This window comes from Mytilus galloprovincialis, chromosome 5, assembly GCF_965363235.1.
Source record: "Mytilus galloprovincialis chromosome 5, xbMytGall1.hap1.1, whole genome shotgun sequence".
NCBI lineage: Eukaryota > Metazoa > Mollusca > Bivalvia > Mytilida > Mytilidae > Mytilus > Mytilus galloprovincialis.
Genome location: NC_134842.1, coordinates 62238863 through 62257283, shown reverse-complemented (window position 1 = coordinate 62257283; position 18421 = coordinate 62238863). Strand labels below are relative to the sequence as shown.

Below are 18421 nucleotides of genomic sequence, written 5' to 3'. Positions count from 1 at the left end.
CAATTTTATTCAAACTTAATATTACTATTTTACTACAATTCTTATCATTTTTTTGTCAAATGGAATGCCAAAAAAAAAATTCTTGACAGTATTCAATCTCCAGTGTCAAATTGAATGTAATGGGTACATTTGCAGTTGATGAGAATATAGAATTTATCGACCAAGACAGTCTGTGTAGGATGCAGTTTTGTGTAAAAATGTATCAATCAAAGAAATATAAAATCCCTGGGAAAAGTTCAGAAAGAAATGGTATTAAATAGTCCATAGAGAATTCTCCACCTACACATGCCTAACTATAGTTATTTTGAGAGGGAAAATCCAATTTAATATTAGATAATTTGTAGATTCTGTGAATTATACCACTATATCAGTCCCCAGTAGTAGGATCTATAAACAAATTGGCCATGTAGATCATATTTAAAGGCTTGGAGCTGTTGGTGTGAAAACTTGTAATAAGATCAGATAGTCTGTCTTCTAAATCACCGATCTTTCTGGGTTTTGTCATGTCTGAGATTTGTATACCAGGAACCTCGATTTGAGTTTATATTTAAATGGAAGTTATGGCCACCGAGAGGCTATGAAACTGACAACATGTGACCTGATTGAATTTAATGTCCATCCATAGATTGTAGATTGAAGTTTTATGTTTGTCCATAATGCATTGTAATGTGAATGATGATTACAGGACTAGAAATTAAAGAGAGAAAATAATTGATTCTTTTCACCAAATAGAGAAATTCACTGTTGAAAAAAAAAATAGTGCAGTGTTTAATATTATATAAATAACGGTAGATTTGATGGTGAGTGGTGCAATTTTCTAGTTGTTAAAAGTAAGAAATCCAGGTGTGAAGAAAATTTTCTTTAGAAAATGTATCCCTTCATACATATCATATGTATACATTTTACTGTAGCTGCTTTACTGTAGCTTTTGAGATCTGAATATGGCAGGGTTTACATGTTAGTAAACACTCAATCCTATGTTTTTCCCCTAGATTAGAATATTGAAAATTTTTTAAACTGTTGGGACCAAAACTCCCAAAATCAATCACAACCTTCCTTTTATGGTCATAAACCTTGTGTTTAAATTTCATAGATTTCTATTTACTTATACTAAAGTTATGGTGCGAAAACCAAGAAAAACTACTTATTTGGGCCAAAAATTCATAAACTATTGGGACCTCAACTTCCAAAATCAATCCCAACCTTCCTTTTGTGTTCATAAACATTGTATTTAAATTTCATTGATTTCTTTTACTTATACTAAAGTTATTGTGCGAAAACCAAGAATAATGCTTATTTGGGCCCTTTTTGGCCCCTTAAATTCCTAAACAGTTGGAACCAAAACACCCAAAATCAATCCCAACCTTCCTTTTGTGGTCATAAACCTTGTGTCAAAATATCATTGATTTCTATTTACTTAAACTAAAGTTATAGTGCGAAAACCAAGAAAATGCTTATTTGGGCCCTTTTAGGTAAAAATTTGACAAACAGTGCTGAAACCTGATTGCAAGAAAATAAGTTGACCTCATCGGGGTCCATGTGACCTATGATTTTCTTCAAGATTTAGTCTTCCTATTAACCTTTCTTTTCTGTTTATAAATAGTTCAAGCTGAAAGCTTGAAGTATGGTTTAAGTTTTATCAGTTTCAGTTTATATTAGCCTGACCAGTTGAAGAGGGTATCTTTGTATTATGGTATACAAATGTTGGTCAGTCAGTCTGTTTTTTCTTCCTTCCCTCCGTCCATCAAAAATTAGTTCCAATTCCTCATGTAATTTTAAGACAACATTAGGATTGACAGAAGGTCATCTGTTTGTCCTTGAAAAGACTTCTGTGTTATATCCATTTTCCAATGTCGTCTTTGACGCATACAATGTATATCTGTATATCTGTGGCCAACAAGACCTTGTTATTTCCTAGAAAACAAAAGTCTAGTTAGATTATTACAAATGTTCTTTCCTTGTAATTAAATATGACTTTTGATTGATTCTACAAAGCAATAGGATTATATGTTCACAGATTGGTGGTAAATTAATTATAAGGATAGATAAAATCTCCCAGATCTTTTGCTGGTGGCTTTATCTCAGGGCTGAGTGTTTCATTCAACTTTGTGATAACAATCATTTCGTGATAATTTCACATTAGGTTTTAGCTGTAGCTTAGAGTTGATTGCATAACTTATTCAAATACATCCTAAAATAAGTAGTTCTTGGAAAAAGAAAGAGTGAAAATAGAATGTATCACTTTTTGAATTCTTAAAATTATGCATGGAAAAAACTGAGCAATTATACTAGGAATGGAAATATTTATAAAGAAAAGATAAAATTATTCTATGATTAAAAAAAAGAATTTTAGAACATTTTATTAACTTATTTATTTCATGTTGCCATTTCTAGGCTCTAGCTTATCTACTTGCAATAGTAAAAAACAATTAGAAGATGTTGTATGACTGCTAATAAGACCACAGAGAATAATGTTAACAAACAGCACCCTATCATACTTCTGGTAAATTATGATGTGATTTTACTGTGTTTATAATAATGAGGTCTAGCTTGAACAAAACATCTGTCAGGAAACATAAAATACAGCACATTGTACTTCTATATTTTCCACAGTTGGCAATCATGCCACATCTTCTTATTTTTAGAAAGACATGTGGAAAACATAGAGATACAATATGTATTTTAAGTTTCTTGACAGATGTGTTTGTCAAGCTAGACTTCATAATTATAAGCACAGTAAAGTTTATGGGAGATTTAAGAGGGCCCTCATGGGGTTTTTGATTATGTGATTACTTGGCCGTTTTTTTAATGATTATTTGATTATTAAGCCAAATATTTCATGATTATTTGATTACCTAGGACTGTATTTTTAGTTTATGATTATTTGATTACTAAAGATAAGCAAATATTTAATGATTATGTGATTATATTGGCAAAAAAATGGTGATTATGTGATTACTAGGACCCCCCCATGAGGGGCCTCATTTAAGTTCTTCAAAGACTGAGATGTGCTGCTTATAAAATTTTATGGATCATGGAAGCATTTCAAATCAGGAGCTTTTTAAACAAATTGAATTTGTGACATTTAGAAGAAAAAAATTAAAGGGAAAAGAAATTTAATTTGTCTGCAGTCAGCTAATGGTTTCGTGTTACAGCCAAACGTCAACATTTATTGTAAAGTACCACATTCAGGATAATTGACCTTTATTGTCCAATTGTAAATATCCTTCTTTAATAATGCAAAGGTTTTTGGTAGAACTCTTTATGACAATCCACTGGGGGATTATAATTAATAATATGTCGTGGAGAGCATTAGTGAGAAATGCCCTAATGTAGCGATGTCATATGGTCTGATATGTGTAATTAATCTTACATTTACCAATGATATCCCAGAAGTCTGTGTACAATGTGTCCATTAAGCAACAGTTATAATAGCGTGCTGAGTTTTTACTTTGCTGGCGAGATTGTTATCCCTGTCTTGAATGTGGTGGAATTAAAAAATTAATTTGTTTTTTTCCCAGTGAGATTAACTGTTTATTGCATTGTTTGTTCTGTACGGGGATTTCATTTGCTTGTTAATGTGGCTTGTGTATAATAAAAAGTAAAGAAATTAAGAGTAAACTTTAATTACATTTGGGTCATTGGTTATCAGTGTTGAATAAAGAGAAAATTGTTACTTTTGTATGTCAGAAGAATGAAAAAATGAGATGTTTGTGTTATTGAGGGATGATGGGCTACGATCTGTTGGATGTTTATTTACATTGTAGAACTTTTACTATCGAAAGAGAAAATCCATTGATATTTCATGTTGAAAGTCATTATTTCTTTAATAGGTTAATTAATAAGAAATACTATCGTTATTCATTTAGGATTCATTTTAAAGAAAGCTTAGAATGTAATTTAAATTAGAATAATAAAAAGATTGTGACATTAAGAATTAAGACACAGCCAAGTATCTTTATAGAAATAAGGAGATGCGGTCAAAGCCAATAAAAAAAATGAAAAAGCATGTAACTATAATATAAATCAGTACACATCCAACATCCAATGGATTTAGTGTAAACACGTAATTAACAGTCAGAGAAAAGTACCGATAGATTGTAGAACCATTATTGTTTGAGGTATAATAAAATTCCTATATATGACAAGAAAACACTGAAGAAACATGGATAAACTAAAAAAAAATCAGCAGAGATTACAAAGCAGTCGACGAAGATTACAAACTTGTATCCTTGTTTCTCACTTTTGTTAAAATTATTAATAATTCACCAGGATCACTCAAAATCGCCATAAGTGTGTTTGCCAAGGAGGTATTCTTGAATTCTTGAGGCCATAAATGACCAAAAGGGACATAAAAAGAACAACAAAATCAACTTAAGATCCACCATGCCTGAGAGTGTCTGCCAAGAATCTTAGTTTCTTAGCCTAACCAATAATATAAATACCCTGGAAGACTTTGAGCTTTCTTTTTTAAGTTTTAAATGGTGTAGAATACCTGCAAATATGCTTAAAATTGTTATTATAAGTAAGATGACAAAGCATATATATATATATATGTTGAAAATTACACATTTGTGTTCCTTTTGACTCTTTTAAAGCATAATGATGACATAATCTACTCAGTCTATTGGTTTGGCTTAACCAATATTAACCAATCATCATGTGATTTTTTTATCGATTGAACAATATGTAGTATCCCAACGAGGGGAAAAATGTACAATTATATATTATGAAGAAAGGACAAGGTACGATAAGCTATTACAACTGGCCCCCCATTTTCGTTGAAATTAGAATGCAAAATATCCAAGAAACATGGCTATTTCTACAGAGAATAATGTCTCATCTAACAAAAAATCAATATAACTTTTCTTTTTCCGAGTGAAAAAAATATTAAATACCTCTCTCTTTCTCATGAAAAACGTAAATTTTATGAAAATTCGAAGTTTTTCCGTCCGTTCGAGCAATTTTAAACTATGAGCGGACGCGAGTACCACGAAAATATTTCAATGTGTTGTTTGTTGTAAGGAAACAATTCACTGTTTTCAATATATTCGTGGTACTCGCGTCCGCTCATGTTCAAAATTCAATAATTCTACACTGAAAATTCCTTGTTTTTACGGAAACGTCGATAATATGTGAACCAAGGACCGGAACGAACTTGCATTTCCGAATCTGCTCGAGTATCTTATTTTACCTCACATGATCTTGATTGAGTTACAAAACTTCGATGCCGGGAAGGAAAAAAAAAGCTTTTTCGTTCTTTATCATGTTTACGGTTTTTTTTAAAGTTGGGCAAAGAAAAGGAACATGTGATTTTGCATCATTTTTTAAAAATGTCAGTGGCAGTGTTGTCAAAGAACAACCAGCAAACTGTACATTCAACAACACTAAATGAATAAAGACCCTACAAATTATAACCCTTTTTATCCGTGTACATAGTACGTAAATGGCAACTGGAAATTTAAATCGATTTCACCTGGAAACAAAATTAGAACCAAGATTACCTCCCCTGTCAATGGATAATACAGGAAATTATTTGAATTATTTGTTTAAAAATAATTTTAAAGAAACAAAAATCTTAACTCATTAAATTTATTATAAATATTTTAAATATATAACATGTATTAAAAAGAAATACTGCAAGGTTTAGATATAATTTTGAAACGTTAATTTAAAAGTGTATGCAAATATTGTAAACCTTTGAAAAAATACAAAGTCAAATATGATACTATATAATAATCTCAACAAAATTCGACTTTCAAAATCCGAAGATACATAACAGATGCATGCTTAATTTTTTAAAACGAAAATCCATGCGTCTACTCTCGTATATAAGCTCATCAGCTGTTACTTGCTAAAAGCTGACATTATAAAATGATAAACGTCTCAGTTAAAAAAATATAATACTATCTTTTCTGTGACTATTTTTAAATAATTTTATTTCTGTTTTACTTTTTCTTTTTTGGAATCTTTTCTCTAATATAAAATAAAAGGAGAAGCTGCTATGTGTGCGACTTGTTAATCGATAAAAGGATAACAACTATTTTTTGTAAAAGAAATAAATTCACTTTTTGACACATCCCCTATCCAGTCCATTCCAATTTTAGACAATGTATATTAAACTTGTATTTTGTGTATCTTCTCAAGGGATGTAGAAAAATACATTTCCTTACTCAAGAGAAGCACCTTTTAGATAATGAGGAACAAAAAGATTCAGTGTCTTTTTGTTTTTGGAAAGTACAAGTACTCGGCCACGTCCAATTATTTGTAATATTTGTATTTTTATTGATCTTAGCCTTTTTTTATAGTTCGTTCTTATGTTTTACTGTTACACCACTGTCCAAGGTTAGGGTGAGATTTCAGATCCCGCTAACATGTTAAACCTGCCGCATTCTCTATGTATGTGCCTGTCCCAAGTCAGGAGCATGGAGCCAGTTTCACAAAAAAAACTTATGATTAAGATTGATTGTGAGTCATGAACAATTCAGTATACTTACGATCATTCTTAGTCGTAAGTTTCTTCTGTGAAACCGACTCCTATAATTTAGTGGTTATCGTTTGCTATATATGTGTTACATATTTGTTTTTGGTTAATTTTTGTCTGCATAGATTAGGCCGTTGGTTATCTTGTTTGAATCGTTCGACATTGTTATTTCGGGGCCTTTTATGACTGACAATGCGGTATGGGGTTTGCTCATGTTGAAAGCCGTACGCGTACGGTTGTTATTTTCTGTGTCATTTTGGTCTTTTGAGTAAAGAGGTGTCCCATTGTCAACCATACCACATCTTCTTATTTATAATAAATGCATTGAACAAAATGACTAAAACCACTAGACTCCTATCATTTTCCGGATTGCCCAAAGATATATATGTTATTATTATACTTTTTCATGATATATTCATCTTTTGTCTTAGATTGAAAATAAAACTGTAAAAGAACCCAAAGTCATCGTCCCTATCCTCTTGGCCCCAGTGGAAAAATATCAATATCATAGATCAATTTAACAATCACAGTGTACAGTATGCACCAATTTACTCAATGTTCTAAATAATAATATGAATGGTACTACTTTTTACTGCATAAAATTTATTTTACAACTAAAAGGTTGATCAAAATGGACGTTTATGTAAATTTTGAAAGTCAGCAGCCAAGTTTACACATCAATAATTCCTACTCTTATAATTCTCAACTATTTTTTTGTGCTCCACGTATGTAGTAAAGAGCATGCATACGTCCTCTCTGTACCGGAGCGAGCATTAAGTTGTTCCCTTCTCCGTCTATACATACATACATACATAGGTCCGTCCGTCTGTACGTTTCAAAATTGTTTTCCGTTTTCCAACTTTAGTTTGTCTCTACCAAATGATATAAAACTTATACACACTGTTCATTACCACAAACCACAGATAGCGTTTGAATGTTGATGGCGCCACTTTTCCAGTTCAAGAGTTATGCCCATGCCCCTGTACTAAAAGCAAACTTGCTGCATTGTTCGTTTCCGTTCTCTAACTTTAGTTTGCTTCAACCAAATGTTATGAAACTTATAAACAATGCTTATTACCACAAAACACAGACCCAGCATGAATTTTTGTGATTTCTTTTTCCTATTCTAGGGTTATGCTCCTTTACAAATGAAAAAAAATGCTGATTTTTTTTTCGATCTCTATCTTGAGTTTGTCTCAATTCAATGTTATGAAATGCATATATAATGATTATTGCCACAAAACTCAGTTTAAGTGCAAATTTTAGTAGCGTCACTTTTAAAATTCTTGAGATATGTCTCTGTATAACTTTATATGTTAGCGGGGGAATCAACTGAGTCCCTATGTCAATGGACACATTCTCCATTTAGTTAAGTTAAATTATTTAATCTTTGGGCGAAGAAAAAAATAAGGAAATTAATTGAAACCATATAGTCATAAATAACATTGTCTATTCATCAGGGCCGCGTTCAATATCGTAGCTGCTATTTAGTGCTACATAGATTAGCTATAGACTAGCTGCTACATAGATATTGATAGCAGCTACGTAGCCGCTACGTAGCTGCTACGATATTGAACTCAACCCATATCATGCACAATTGATTTTGTTTTGAAAATAACAATAGAGGGATGGGGGCGGGGTACATGCCATAAGGCTGTTGTTAGCAGCAAAGAATCCTAGATTATTATACAGTATGCAAAACTAAAAAAAATATGTATCTGCTGTCTCTCTTTTATATGAAAATACATACTTAGATATGCATAAGAATTATTTTATCTGATTTGCGATGGTTGCTAAGCAAGATATTATATCATGGATACGTTCCTGTGTAACCATGAGAACACTGAATTAAGAATTATATTAGAATTGCACATTTGCACTAAAGGTACTCATAAATATCCTTTAGTTCCACGTTTCAAGCTTAAAAGTTACACTCAGTGACACTAAACATCTTTTTAAATGTTCTTCAACTGTTTACTTAAAACTAACTATGCGTTGCTAAGGAAAACTCGGGTTGATTTGACGGATTATACAGATACAAAATCAAATTGTTTTTTCATGCAAACATTGTTACTAAATATATCAATATAGGAGTCGACTTAATATGAGTTGTATAAAAACATTTGAATTTTTCATTTTTTTATAAGGATAGCATTGGATAAAAAAGTACTTTTTAGTGGTCACTAGGCAACATTGTGGTTGCTAGGTTACTATTAAGAACTTTTTAAAATGATACACCCAACAATAGTAAATATTCAAGTGTTTGGTAACACATCACCATTCATTTTAATAGATTCAGAAGTCTTTTCCTTTGGCAATTGCAATAAAGATTGATATTATAGTTCGTTTTATAAAACCCGTTGCTAGGCAACCAAATAATCACATAAACACAAAATGTTCAACATTTTTTTAAGTCACTATGCATAGACTAGTGATGGATTAAATATGAAGTCATTTGAAGAGGGGGCCAAAAATGCCCCTTATCATACCTTGTCCTTTATGTCTTTTGTCTGAAAATTTATTCTCTGTACTCTTGCACTAGTCTAATATAAAGTTATGGTGACAGTTTAAAATCTTCGGCACTATTTTGTCTGGTAAGTCTTTATTGGAAATGTCTTTCCCACTGGTCTTCAAGAAAATGACTTTTATCGCTTTATTTTACATCATAGCTCTGTTTTGGAACATATAATTTTAGAACTTGTCAGCGGTTTATGAAAACGTCTTATTGTATTATCATTGTCCAGCATCCTTTGACAGCTGTTGTCAACTATTATGTCGTTAGATAATTCAATTTATATTTGGCTTAAGTTGGATTTGCCATTCCCAAAGCAGGGGAGGTAATTTTTCAATTGATGTCAGAACTTCTGTTGATGGTCTTTGAAAGATTTAATGGATTATTTATGACCCTTTTGTTCCATGCATCTGAAAAGGGATAGGTTTGAAATTGTTAATGACTTTTTCACTAGTTTTATAAGATATTTGAATATATATCTCTCTTATGTTGATTCATCATAATTCTAAAAATATTTTAATTCCTAATAATTCTAAAAAAAGTTTGGTGGATTTCCATCATGCCAATAATGCTGAAACCTGAAAATACTGAAGTTGTGCATATTTCTTTGCATTTGTTTGGACAATTTCAAAACAAATTACTTTTCAAAGAGTTAATCACATTGAAATTAATTTTGTAGACATGTATATTGACTTGATGATCAATTAATGCAATATGGAAAACAGATGTAATTCATGGATCTGTAAGAAAATCTTTGGCTAGCCAGGCTCAATCAAGCTGCTTCTGGACTTTAAAGTCTAATTTTGTTGTACATTTTGTGTTTCATAATTGGAAAAAGATCAGGTGGTTTGGTCAGATTAAGTAACAAACCATAATTGTTTTCTGACAACTTTTCACCATATGATTATTTTTTTTTCATAGAAAAGGGTAATTATACTGTATAACCATGATAACCAAGGACACCTATCTTTTTTTGCTTCCAAGAAGGTTTGTCTAGAAATTAACAAGAAAAATATATTTTTCATACTGATAATATGTAGCCCATCTTCTGACATCAGACTCGGACTTCTCTTGAACTGAATTTTAAATGTGCGTATTGTTATGAGTTTACTTCTACATTGGCTAGAGGTATAGGGGAGAGTTGAGATCTCATTAACATGTTTAACCCTGCTGCATTTTTGCGCCTGTCCCAAGTCAGGAGCCTCTGGCCTTTGTTAGTCTTGTATTATTTTATTTTTAGTTTCTTGTGTACAATTTGGAAATTAGTATGGTGATCATTATCACTGAACTAGCATATATTTGTTTAGGGGCCAGCTGAGGGACACCTCCGGGTGCGGGAATTTCTCGCTACATTGAAGACCTGTTGGTGACCTTCTGCTGTTGTTTTTTCTATGGTCAGGTTGTTGTCTCTTTGACACATTCCCCATTTCCATTCTCAATTTTATTCATTTGAAGATTGAATTATTCTCAGTACTTTTCTATTATAAGCCCTCTCTTACTGAGACTTTCAATGTTTCTTCTGAGATTTTGATTCCGATGATTTTTCATACCTTTAGTATGTTTAGAGTGTCTGGACTTTAAAAGACGCTCTGATAATTTTCGTGGACAAGATAGCAATTTATACTGGTTTGAAAAAGATGAAAATTAAAGGACAGTAGGATGAGATTCCTTATTTTGGCAAGGCACAACATAACCTTTGGGAAAGAGTTAAATAACTGTGTTGATACATTTGTACTTTATCCTCTTACCATTGACTAAATCAGGAGATAATTTAAGAAGAAAATGCTGAATAAAAGTAAAGCAATCATTATCAATTCATATAATAATATGTGTAACAAACACATTTTAGTACATGTAATATATTGTACCTTTAAATTCTAGAGAGTTTTGGAGAGTTTATCATAAGCAAAGTGCTAAAGTATATATATATGTCACAAATTTTTACCTACTTTCGATAAAATACATTTTATCAGAAATAGGTAAAAATATGTGCATTACAATGTTCCAGACAAGATTTTCTATTTAAAACAATAAAATCATTGTAATGATATATCCGAAATGCAGCATTTGGGAATATTAAGTCTGGTTTCCAGAAAACTGATCAATCTTGAAGGAAATTATTATTAGAAACTATTAAACTGTATATGCAAGAAAAACAAATTTATAAATCCCTATGAAGCAAACATAACTAAAGTCGATTTAGATCTGGGCAACATCATCTTATACAATTGGCAAACTTTGATTAAATCATGAAAAATTCCCGTAAATATAATTAACGCCACGATGAATGGTGATAAAGTGCCAAGATTTACGATTAAAGGTCAGACGAATGGGAAATAACTAGTATAGAGCAGGGATGCTATTGTTGGCATTTGTCAAGAAGTCAAAATTACAGCAACAATATTTATGACTTTTGTTTCCTTGGTGTTGACTCTTACTGATTTGTAAGTCTAGCTATAGATAAACAAATATATGGTCAGGCAAAGGAATGAAATTAATATTTGTTTGAGCATATTGGTTTATAGCAATTTAATCTAAAGTATTTATAGTGCAATTGAAAATGTAAATAAAAGGAGATTTGGGTATAATGTTGATTGACTAGGATTGTTAGTTTTCCTATGGAAGGTCAGTTGTTAGGGCCCCGCCAACGGCGGGTCGCCCTATAGTGATCAGTCTGTCCGTACGTCCGTCGTACCGTCCGTCCGTCTGTCCGTCCGTAACACTTTCGTGTCCGCTCCATATCTAGAGAACCGTTATGATTTCATACTTAATACTTAACATGATTATTAACCAACACCAGAGGGTGTGTCATGTTGTATGTACAACTTCCTAGGTCAAAGGTCAAGGTCAAAAACTGGTTTCAGTTGACAACCCCGTGTCCTGTGGTGAAGATCGTGTCCGCTCCATATCTAGATAATCGTTATGATTTCAAAGTATATACTTGTCATACATTTTAACCACCACCAGAGGGCGTGTCATGATGTATGTACAACTTCCTAGGTCAAAGGTCAACGTCAAAAAAACTTTGGTTTCAGTTGACAACCCTGTGTCCTGTGGTGAAGATTGTGTCCGCTCTATATCTTGAAAACCGTTATGATTTCAAATATTATACTTGACATCTATTTTAACCAACACCAGAGGGTGTGTCATGATATATGTACCACTTCCTAGGTCAAAGGTCTGTCTGTCTGTTGGTCTGTCCATCGCTAACAAATTTGATCCACATTATATTTTGAGAGGACAGCTGTTATTATTTCATACTTTATACCTGACAAACATTTTCAACTTAACATATATATTAACCAACACAAGAGAATGTGTCATAATGTATGCATCCTAGGTCTAAGATCAGTCTGTCGGTCTGTCCATCTGTTCGTTGTTCTTAACAAATTGTGTCCGCTCTACCTCTCGAGAACCATTAATATTTCATACTTTATACTTGGTGGGTCATAATATATTGAAGGCATAATTCTAAAAATATGTGACAAATATCAATTGGGCAGCACCTTTAAACATATTGTTCAAACATCAATCCATATATCCAGAAGTCACCTTAGAGTAGTTATCAATGAGTTCACATCATGCAGTCATATCACTATTATACTATGAAAGTAAGATGAGAATATTTATCAGTTTTAACTTAAAATCTTAGATCAAAATCACACATGAGACTATGTAATAACTTCAAATAATGCTTCATATCAGATTATCCATACAACTTATTTACCCCACGTTATTGACAGCGGGGCCCACAGAGATGGCTCCCATCTCAATGATATCTAGTTCTCTCTTATTGTCACTCCACCAACAAAAAATTATTGATGGGAAATAGTACAATAGAGGTGAAACTGGCGTTAAACTCCAGTCAATCAATAAATCAACACAACGTAGTTGAACAACTTTCTGTTGACTAATTATTTGTTTATATTTAATGGTATGAAATTTTTGCCCTTTTTCCTTAAAATCTACAAATCAAGGCTTTTTTTTATTTTGGAATCAAGCTTCATGTGAACATGTTATATGCTGTAACATATTACAACTTTCACACCAATTGCTCATCAACTACCTTAAAAAGAGCCACCAGGCATCCTTAGTGAGCAAGAACTCTTACTAGTAAAGTTCAGCTTGCTATTTTCAGCATTTGCTTTAAGTTATAGAATGAAAAGCATTTCAATATTAACTTCTGGGCAGTAAGTGTAGTTTAAAGTGTTAAAACCTCCACATTTCTGATATAAACAAAAAACTTTGACAGTAATTTATAAAACAACATAAATGAAAAATGACACCGTCAGTATACCATATCATCCCTAACCTTTTCTTGTCATTAGCAGCCTTTCAGGATTAGTTAAGTTATAGTTTTGTTTTCACACTTTTCTTAACTCCTCCGAGGGATGATAGGACCAAGAGTTTTGGGTTAATAGCTTGTTCTCATGCTAGTTCTCGACAGATTATTCACGTCAGGTCTGTCGACTCTAATTAATTCCATCAACGGCAGATCAATAGTGAAAAGTTGTAACGGATAACATGTATTCCCTTACCTATTTACCAATGAATTAAAGCAGTAGGCATTATTTCTTTGTAACTTGTCACTTGGCTTTGTGACGCGGCGAAGATCAGATCGTCATTTCTCAATCGTTATTGGAGGTCTTTTGTGTTATACAGATTGTGTTACAAGCATTTAGTTTTCCTTCGTAGAGTTCTTAAGTGGAATTTAATTGGACGCATTAATTGATGAATTTGCTTGAATACGGCAGATGGGACAAAACAAAACTTTTGATAATTTTAATTTTTGAATTTGTATATAAGCATATTTTTGAAAAGAAAGTCTTTTGACATCTTGTTTTTTGTTTTTGGAAATTAATAACTAAAAGTTCTTTTAAACAATTGGCAAAGAAGAACTTTTTATAGCATTTGATTTTAATGAAACTTTAAACAATAAAAAAAATTTAAAGAATGGGTTCAGACATTATTCAGTGTCATCATAAAGTAATTAATCTTTTTGCAGCGAAACACCTTAATTTTTAGAAGTCACTAATTAAGCATTATATTACTGGCTGTGTATTGCAAATTAATTATTGATGTTTTCACCTGTAAGAATGATCATCATTTTAATTGGAACAAAAGTTACGCGGAAAGACTTGACAGATTTTAATGTTCAGTATGAAATGTGATGTTTTTTTATCGTAAATTTTAAATTTTACGACAATTTTTTCTGACTTGGATTAAAAATGTTTAATAACTTTCCTGTGGAGAGGAATAAAAGGATATTAGTATTAAATAAGCGACTAGAATCATCAACTTCGTGGTTCAGTTCTTTGTATGAGGATGGTTATAGTAGATTGAGATTGGAAGCAGAGAGGAAACGTTCAGTGTTTGATATATTCTGGGATCAGATTAACGGACATACAAGTAACATTGAAAAGTCTATTTCAGTATCAGAATGTACAAACTTGAACTTATCGTCAGTTATCCATCTTGGAGCTTTTGATGTCTACATGTAAGTAATGCAAAATGTAGAGAGAACGGGTTGGAATATTAACTGTACCAATCTAGCTTTGATGATTTGAAAAAAATTTCAATGTTGAAGGTTCATACATTTTTGGAAATTTTGGTGTAAAGTTTGACCTTTGTGTAATTTTTGTTTTTGCTGATAGTGTGCTTGTACCTTTTACATCTTCTTAAGTGTTTGAGTCTGTCACCTTATGTCTCTTATAGTTATAATTGTATAAATAAACCAATTTTTCAAGACGTTTCGGCCATTGGCCTTCTTCAGTTCTTTATTTTTCCTCTCAACTACATGACTGACGTTTTCTTTTCAATCTCTTATAGTTGTTCAAATTTACTGTTGATGAAATATACAACTGTATGATGTAAAACATTACAAAGGCTGCATTAATGAAAACACTATATATTTTCTATTTTTCATAATTGTATGTTATATTATCTTTAATTAATGCCTTTTGAAATATTATGAAAATAGAATAACATGCATCTTGTATATTCATAATGTCTCTCATCTAATGAAATTATTTGAAATGTTGCACTAGTGCACTGTTAATGAAAATTTAAAAGTAAATGTAGGTTTAGGCAAATTACTAGATGAAGTACTAGAAGTAGCATATGATACTGATTACAGTAGCGTTACTTATGACACTTGTTGCTAACTTATATATAATAAGTGACAATCATAACCTTATCAGGTAATAAGGTAAAAAACCAAGGGAATGAAAATGATGTACATCAACTTTTAGGCATATTCAAATTTTATAATAGAGCTGTCGCTTATGGATGCTAAAGGGGACAACCAAATCTATATATAGTAAACTATCTTAGGGAGGTCTAACCTTGGTTCAATATTTGAAAGTAGCCAATGACAGGAACATTTGAGCTAGTGCAAATAAAACAGTATGTGTTGTTTAAGTTTCATCTTAAAAGTAAGGGTAGGTCAACAATGTAGGTAGGCAGGAATTTTTTATTTTTTTTTTACATTGGGTCTTAGGTCTAAGAAAGCAACATACTGACTTTAACAGTGCTTAATTAGAATGACAAAAAAAATCTTTAGGGTAGGCTATATTATTAAGACTAAAAAGTTGGATAGGTAGGGTACTGGAACCACACATATTTTTATTTGGCCTTACAATGTAAAAAAGCAAACAAAAGTTGTAACCTTTGCAGTTCATATACATGAGTGACTGAATTATTATGCTTATTAAATATTAATATCTATTATACTTCATCATTCTTTGGAGCTAACATTAAGCCAGGATCAGGCATAATGAATTTATGATTTATGAATATTTTTTAAGACCATTAATTTTTCATAAAGCATTGTTAATAACTGCTGATATATCATTCTTATAGATTTTTCTTGGCGCAAGGATCTTATGGGAATAGTAGTTGATTGTTTTTAAGTTAGAGGCGACACCCAACAACAGAAATTAAGATTTGGAATGACATTTATATTCTCAAATGCAAAAATAGGTGATTTTGTTGTCAGTAGAATTACATAGAAAACAGTTGAAACTTTTAATTGCAAAGTTCATGTTGATAATTTGTTTCTTTCAAGGTTGAAGGTTTAAATCAGTCTAGGCTTAGATACTTATACTTTAACTTTTTTTGATCAATACAAGTTTTAGAAATTGATTAATTGAACAACATGTTTAAATCATAATAATAACCAAATGATTTCTAATTGAGTACATGGCATAGTTCAGTTAAACTAATACATGTATTATTATTTTTAAAAGACCCGAAGATTTAATGAAAAACAAAGAATCGTAGAAAATGGTTCTGAAAAGAAACATCATTTTACAAAGAAGTCAGCTCAAACATGTTCCAGAAGCCATATTAAACTAGCAGTGAATTGAGGGTGTTTTTGCTTTCTGTTGAAGGCCTCATTGTGGCTTTAAGATGAAGAACAGTAAAAAAGCACTGTTCCTTTGCTTTTTGTGTGATTTATGCTGTACAATTGTACTGATTTTGTGTCATTCAGAGCAATGACTGATTAAATCTATATTTCTTATTTAATTACTGCAATATGGTTTAAAGTTAAGCGTCTTTTAAAAGAAACTGTATTTGGTCTTTCATAATACGTATCTGATGTTGAAAGAATATTTTACTTGATGTCCCAGGGTGACAATCACACTTTGTCTGAGTCTTTAAATATGCTTGATAATCATCTCTCACAAGACAAAATGCAAGAGAAGATATATAGATTTTGTCAGAAAATTACTGTCTGGAGTAACATCATATACAAATTTATTTTTGAAGTTTAAAAGAAGGTTTTTCTGTTTTGAACAGCATTAAGATTGTGCAATCTTTTTTCTAATTGTTTCAATATTTTAATGGGCATGAAATGATTTTTTTATTCCAAATGTAATTTGAATGTGTTTATAAATGTAAATTATGAAGCACAATTGTAATGTGACATTCTTGACTATTGTTTAAACTTTGTCAAGCAATTTCACAGAATTATTTGTTTAATGGAGTTCAAAGAATAATAAATTAAGCTCTTTGAAACTAAAGAGTTTCTGCATGATTAGTGAAAAGAAATGACTGATCAAAGACTTTTAGATAAAAGCAATTTGAAATGTTTTGCCAGTGTTGGAAAGTTTAAAGCATTATGTATTCACGCATTATTTAGTCCCACATACAACAGGAGGGCTAAATGTTTTTCTGTCATTCAGTTCTATGTCCTTGCTGTACATAAGGTTGATGATTATGTTAAAGGAACACATCGAAAATTAGTACTCATTTTCATTTGATGTGATCATTTTGTATATAATTATGCCATATTAGGGTTTTAACCCAGACTTTGGAATTCATTAATCAGGCTCTTTGTTTTATAGATGCGTTTACCACTTAGAATTAATATTACGTTTTTCTATATATTTCAGAGCTAAAGAAACACATCAAATTGCTGAGGCAAATCAAGAGAAAAACAAACGATTAAAGGAAGCCTTTGGTATCAGTGAATATTATGTTGATGGCTCCTCACTGGATCCTAACAGAAAGGCAAAGGAAGATGAGGCAAAGGCTGTGGCTATGGCACAGAAAAAATATGCGTAAGTATTGGGTTGTGGATGTAATGGCAATGACTATGATACACTTTAACCGTTCTAGAGTTATGCCCCTTTACAAATGGTTTTCGTTCTCTAATTTAATAATGTGAACTCGAACTCATCCAAACATATAGCATGATCAAATATCATTAAAAACGTGAAGTGATTTTCATTTTTTACTAAAATAAAAATCCGTAATTTCTGCAAAGAAAATAGGTTTATTACAGGACTATATTTCATCAAACAAAAGTGAAAATTAAGTCGTAAATAATGTTGTTTTTTTGGTAGGAAATGGATTTTATTTTGTAAGCTGATAATTACGCATCCATAATGCAACATAACTAGAAGTAATGATTTATAAACAAAACACATCTGGTCTGGGTTATAACAAACACAAGATTAGCTTTTAAGGAATCATTTAAGATTTATTAATGTATAGATTGTAGCAAGTTCTTAGCATGCAAGTGGAATTGTTTTTCTTTCATGATTTCAGTTTTGACTAAATTAGAATTTAGAATATATAAACCACTTAATCAGCTTTTATAAATTTGGATTGAATTATGTTTGTTATATCTTACATGTGTTTTTACCTTTATCTCTGCATAAAATTAGAGAGTTTGGTGCTTTAGAAAATGAAAAAGAGATACAAATGTTTAAACAAGATATCTATGTAGATCCTTAGTATCAATGTACAAGACAAACAAAAAAGATATCACAGCAAACTTAAAAAAACTGATATTTGATGAGTTTTAAAGATTTATGTAGATCTGTAGCCGTATATAGATATGTTCCTGCAATAACTTATTTATAGGAAATACAATCGTACAAAATACCCATGAGATTAGACTATGATTAAGGATGATG

At 31.4% G+C, this 18421-nt stretch overlaps 1 protein-coding gene across 10 annotated transcripts in view; it reads left to right on the top strand.

Annotated features, from left to right (window-relative positions):
- Positions 1-18421, top strand: part of LOC143076211 (uncharacterized) — a 59479-nt gene that overhangs the window by 18112 nt on the left and 22946 nt on the right. For 9 of the 10 annotated variants that reach the window (XM_076251914.1, XM_076251915.1, XM_076251913.1 and 6 more), the window contains exon 4: positions 17393-17560. In XM_076251914.1, the coding sequence (XP_076108029.1) occupies positions 17393-17560 (168 nt within the window). Of the gene's footprint in view, positions 1-14209; positions 14494-17392; positions 17561-18421 lie in introns of those variants that run through there. The other variant, XM_076251916.1, reaches the window with a different exon arrangement.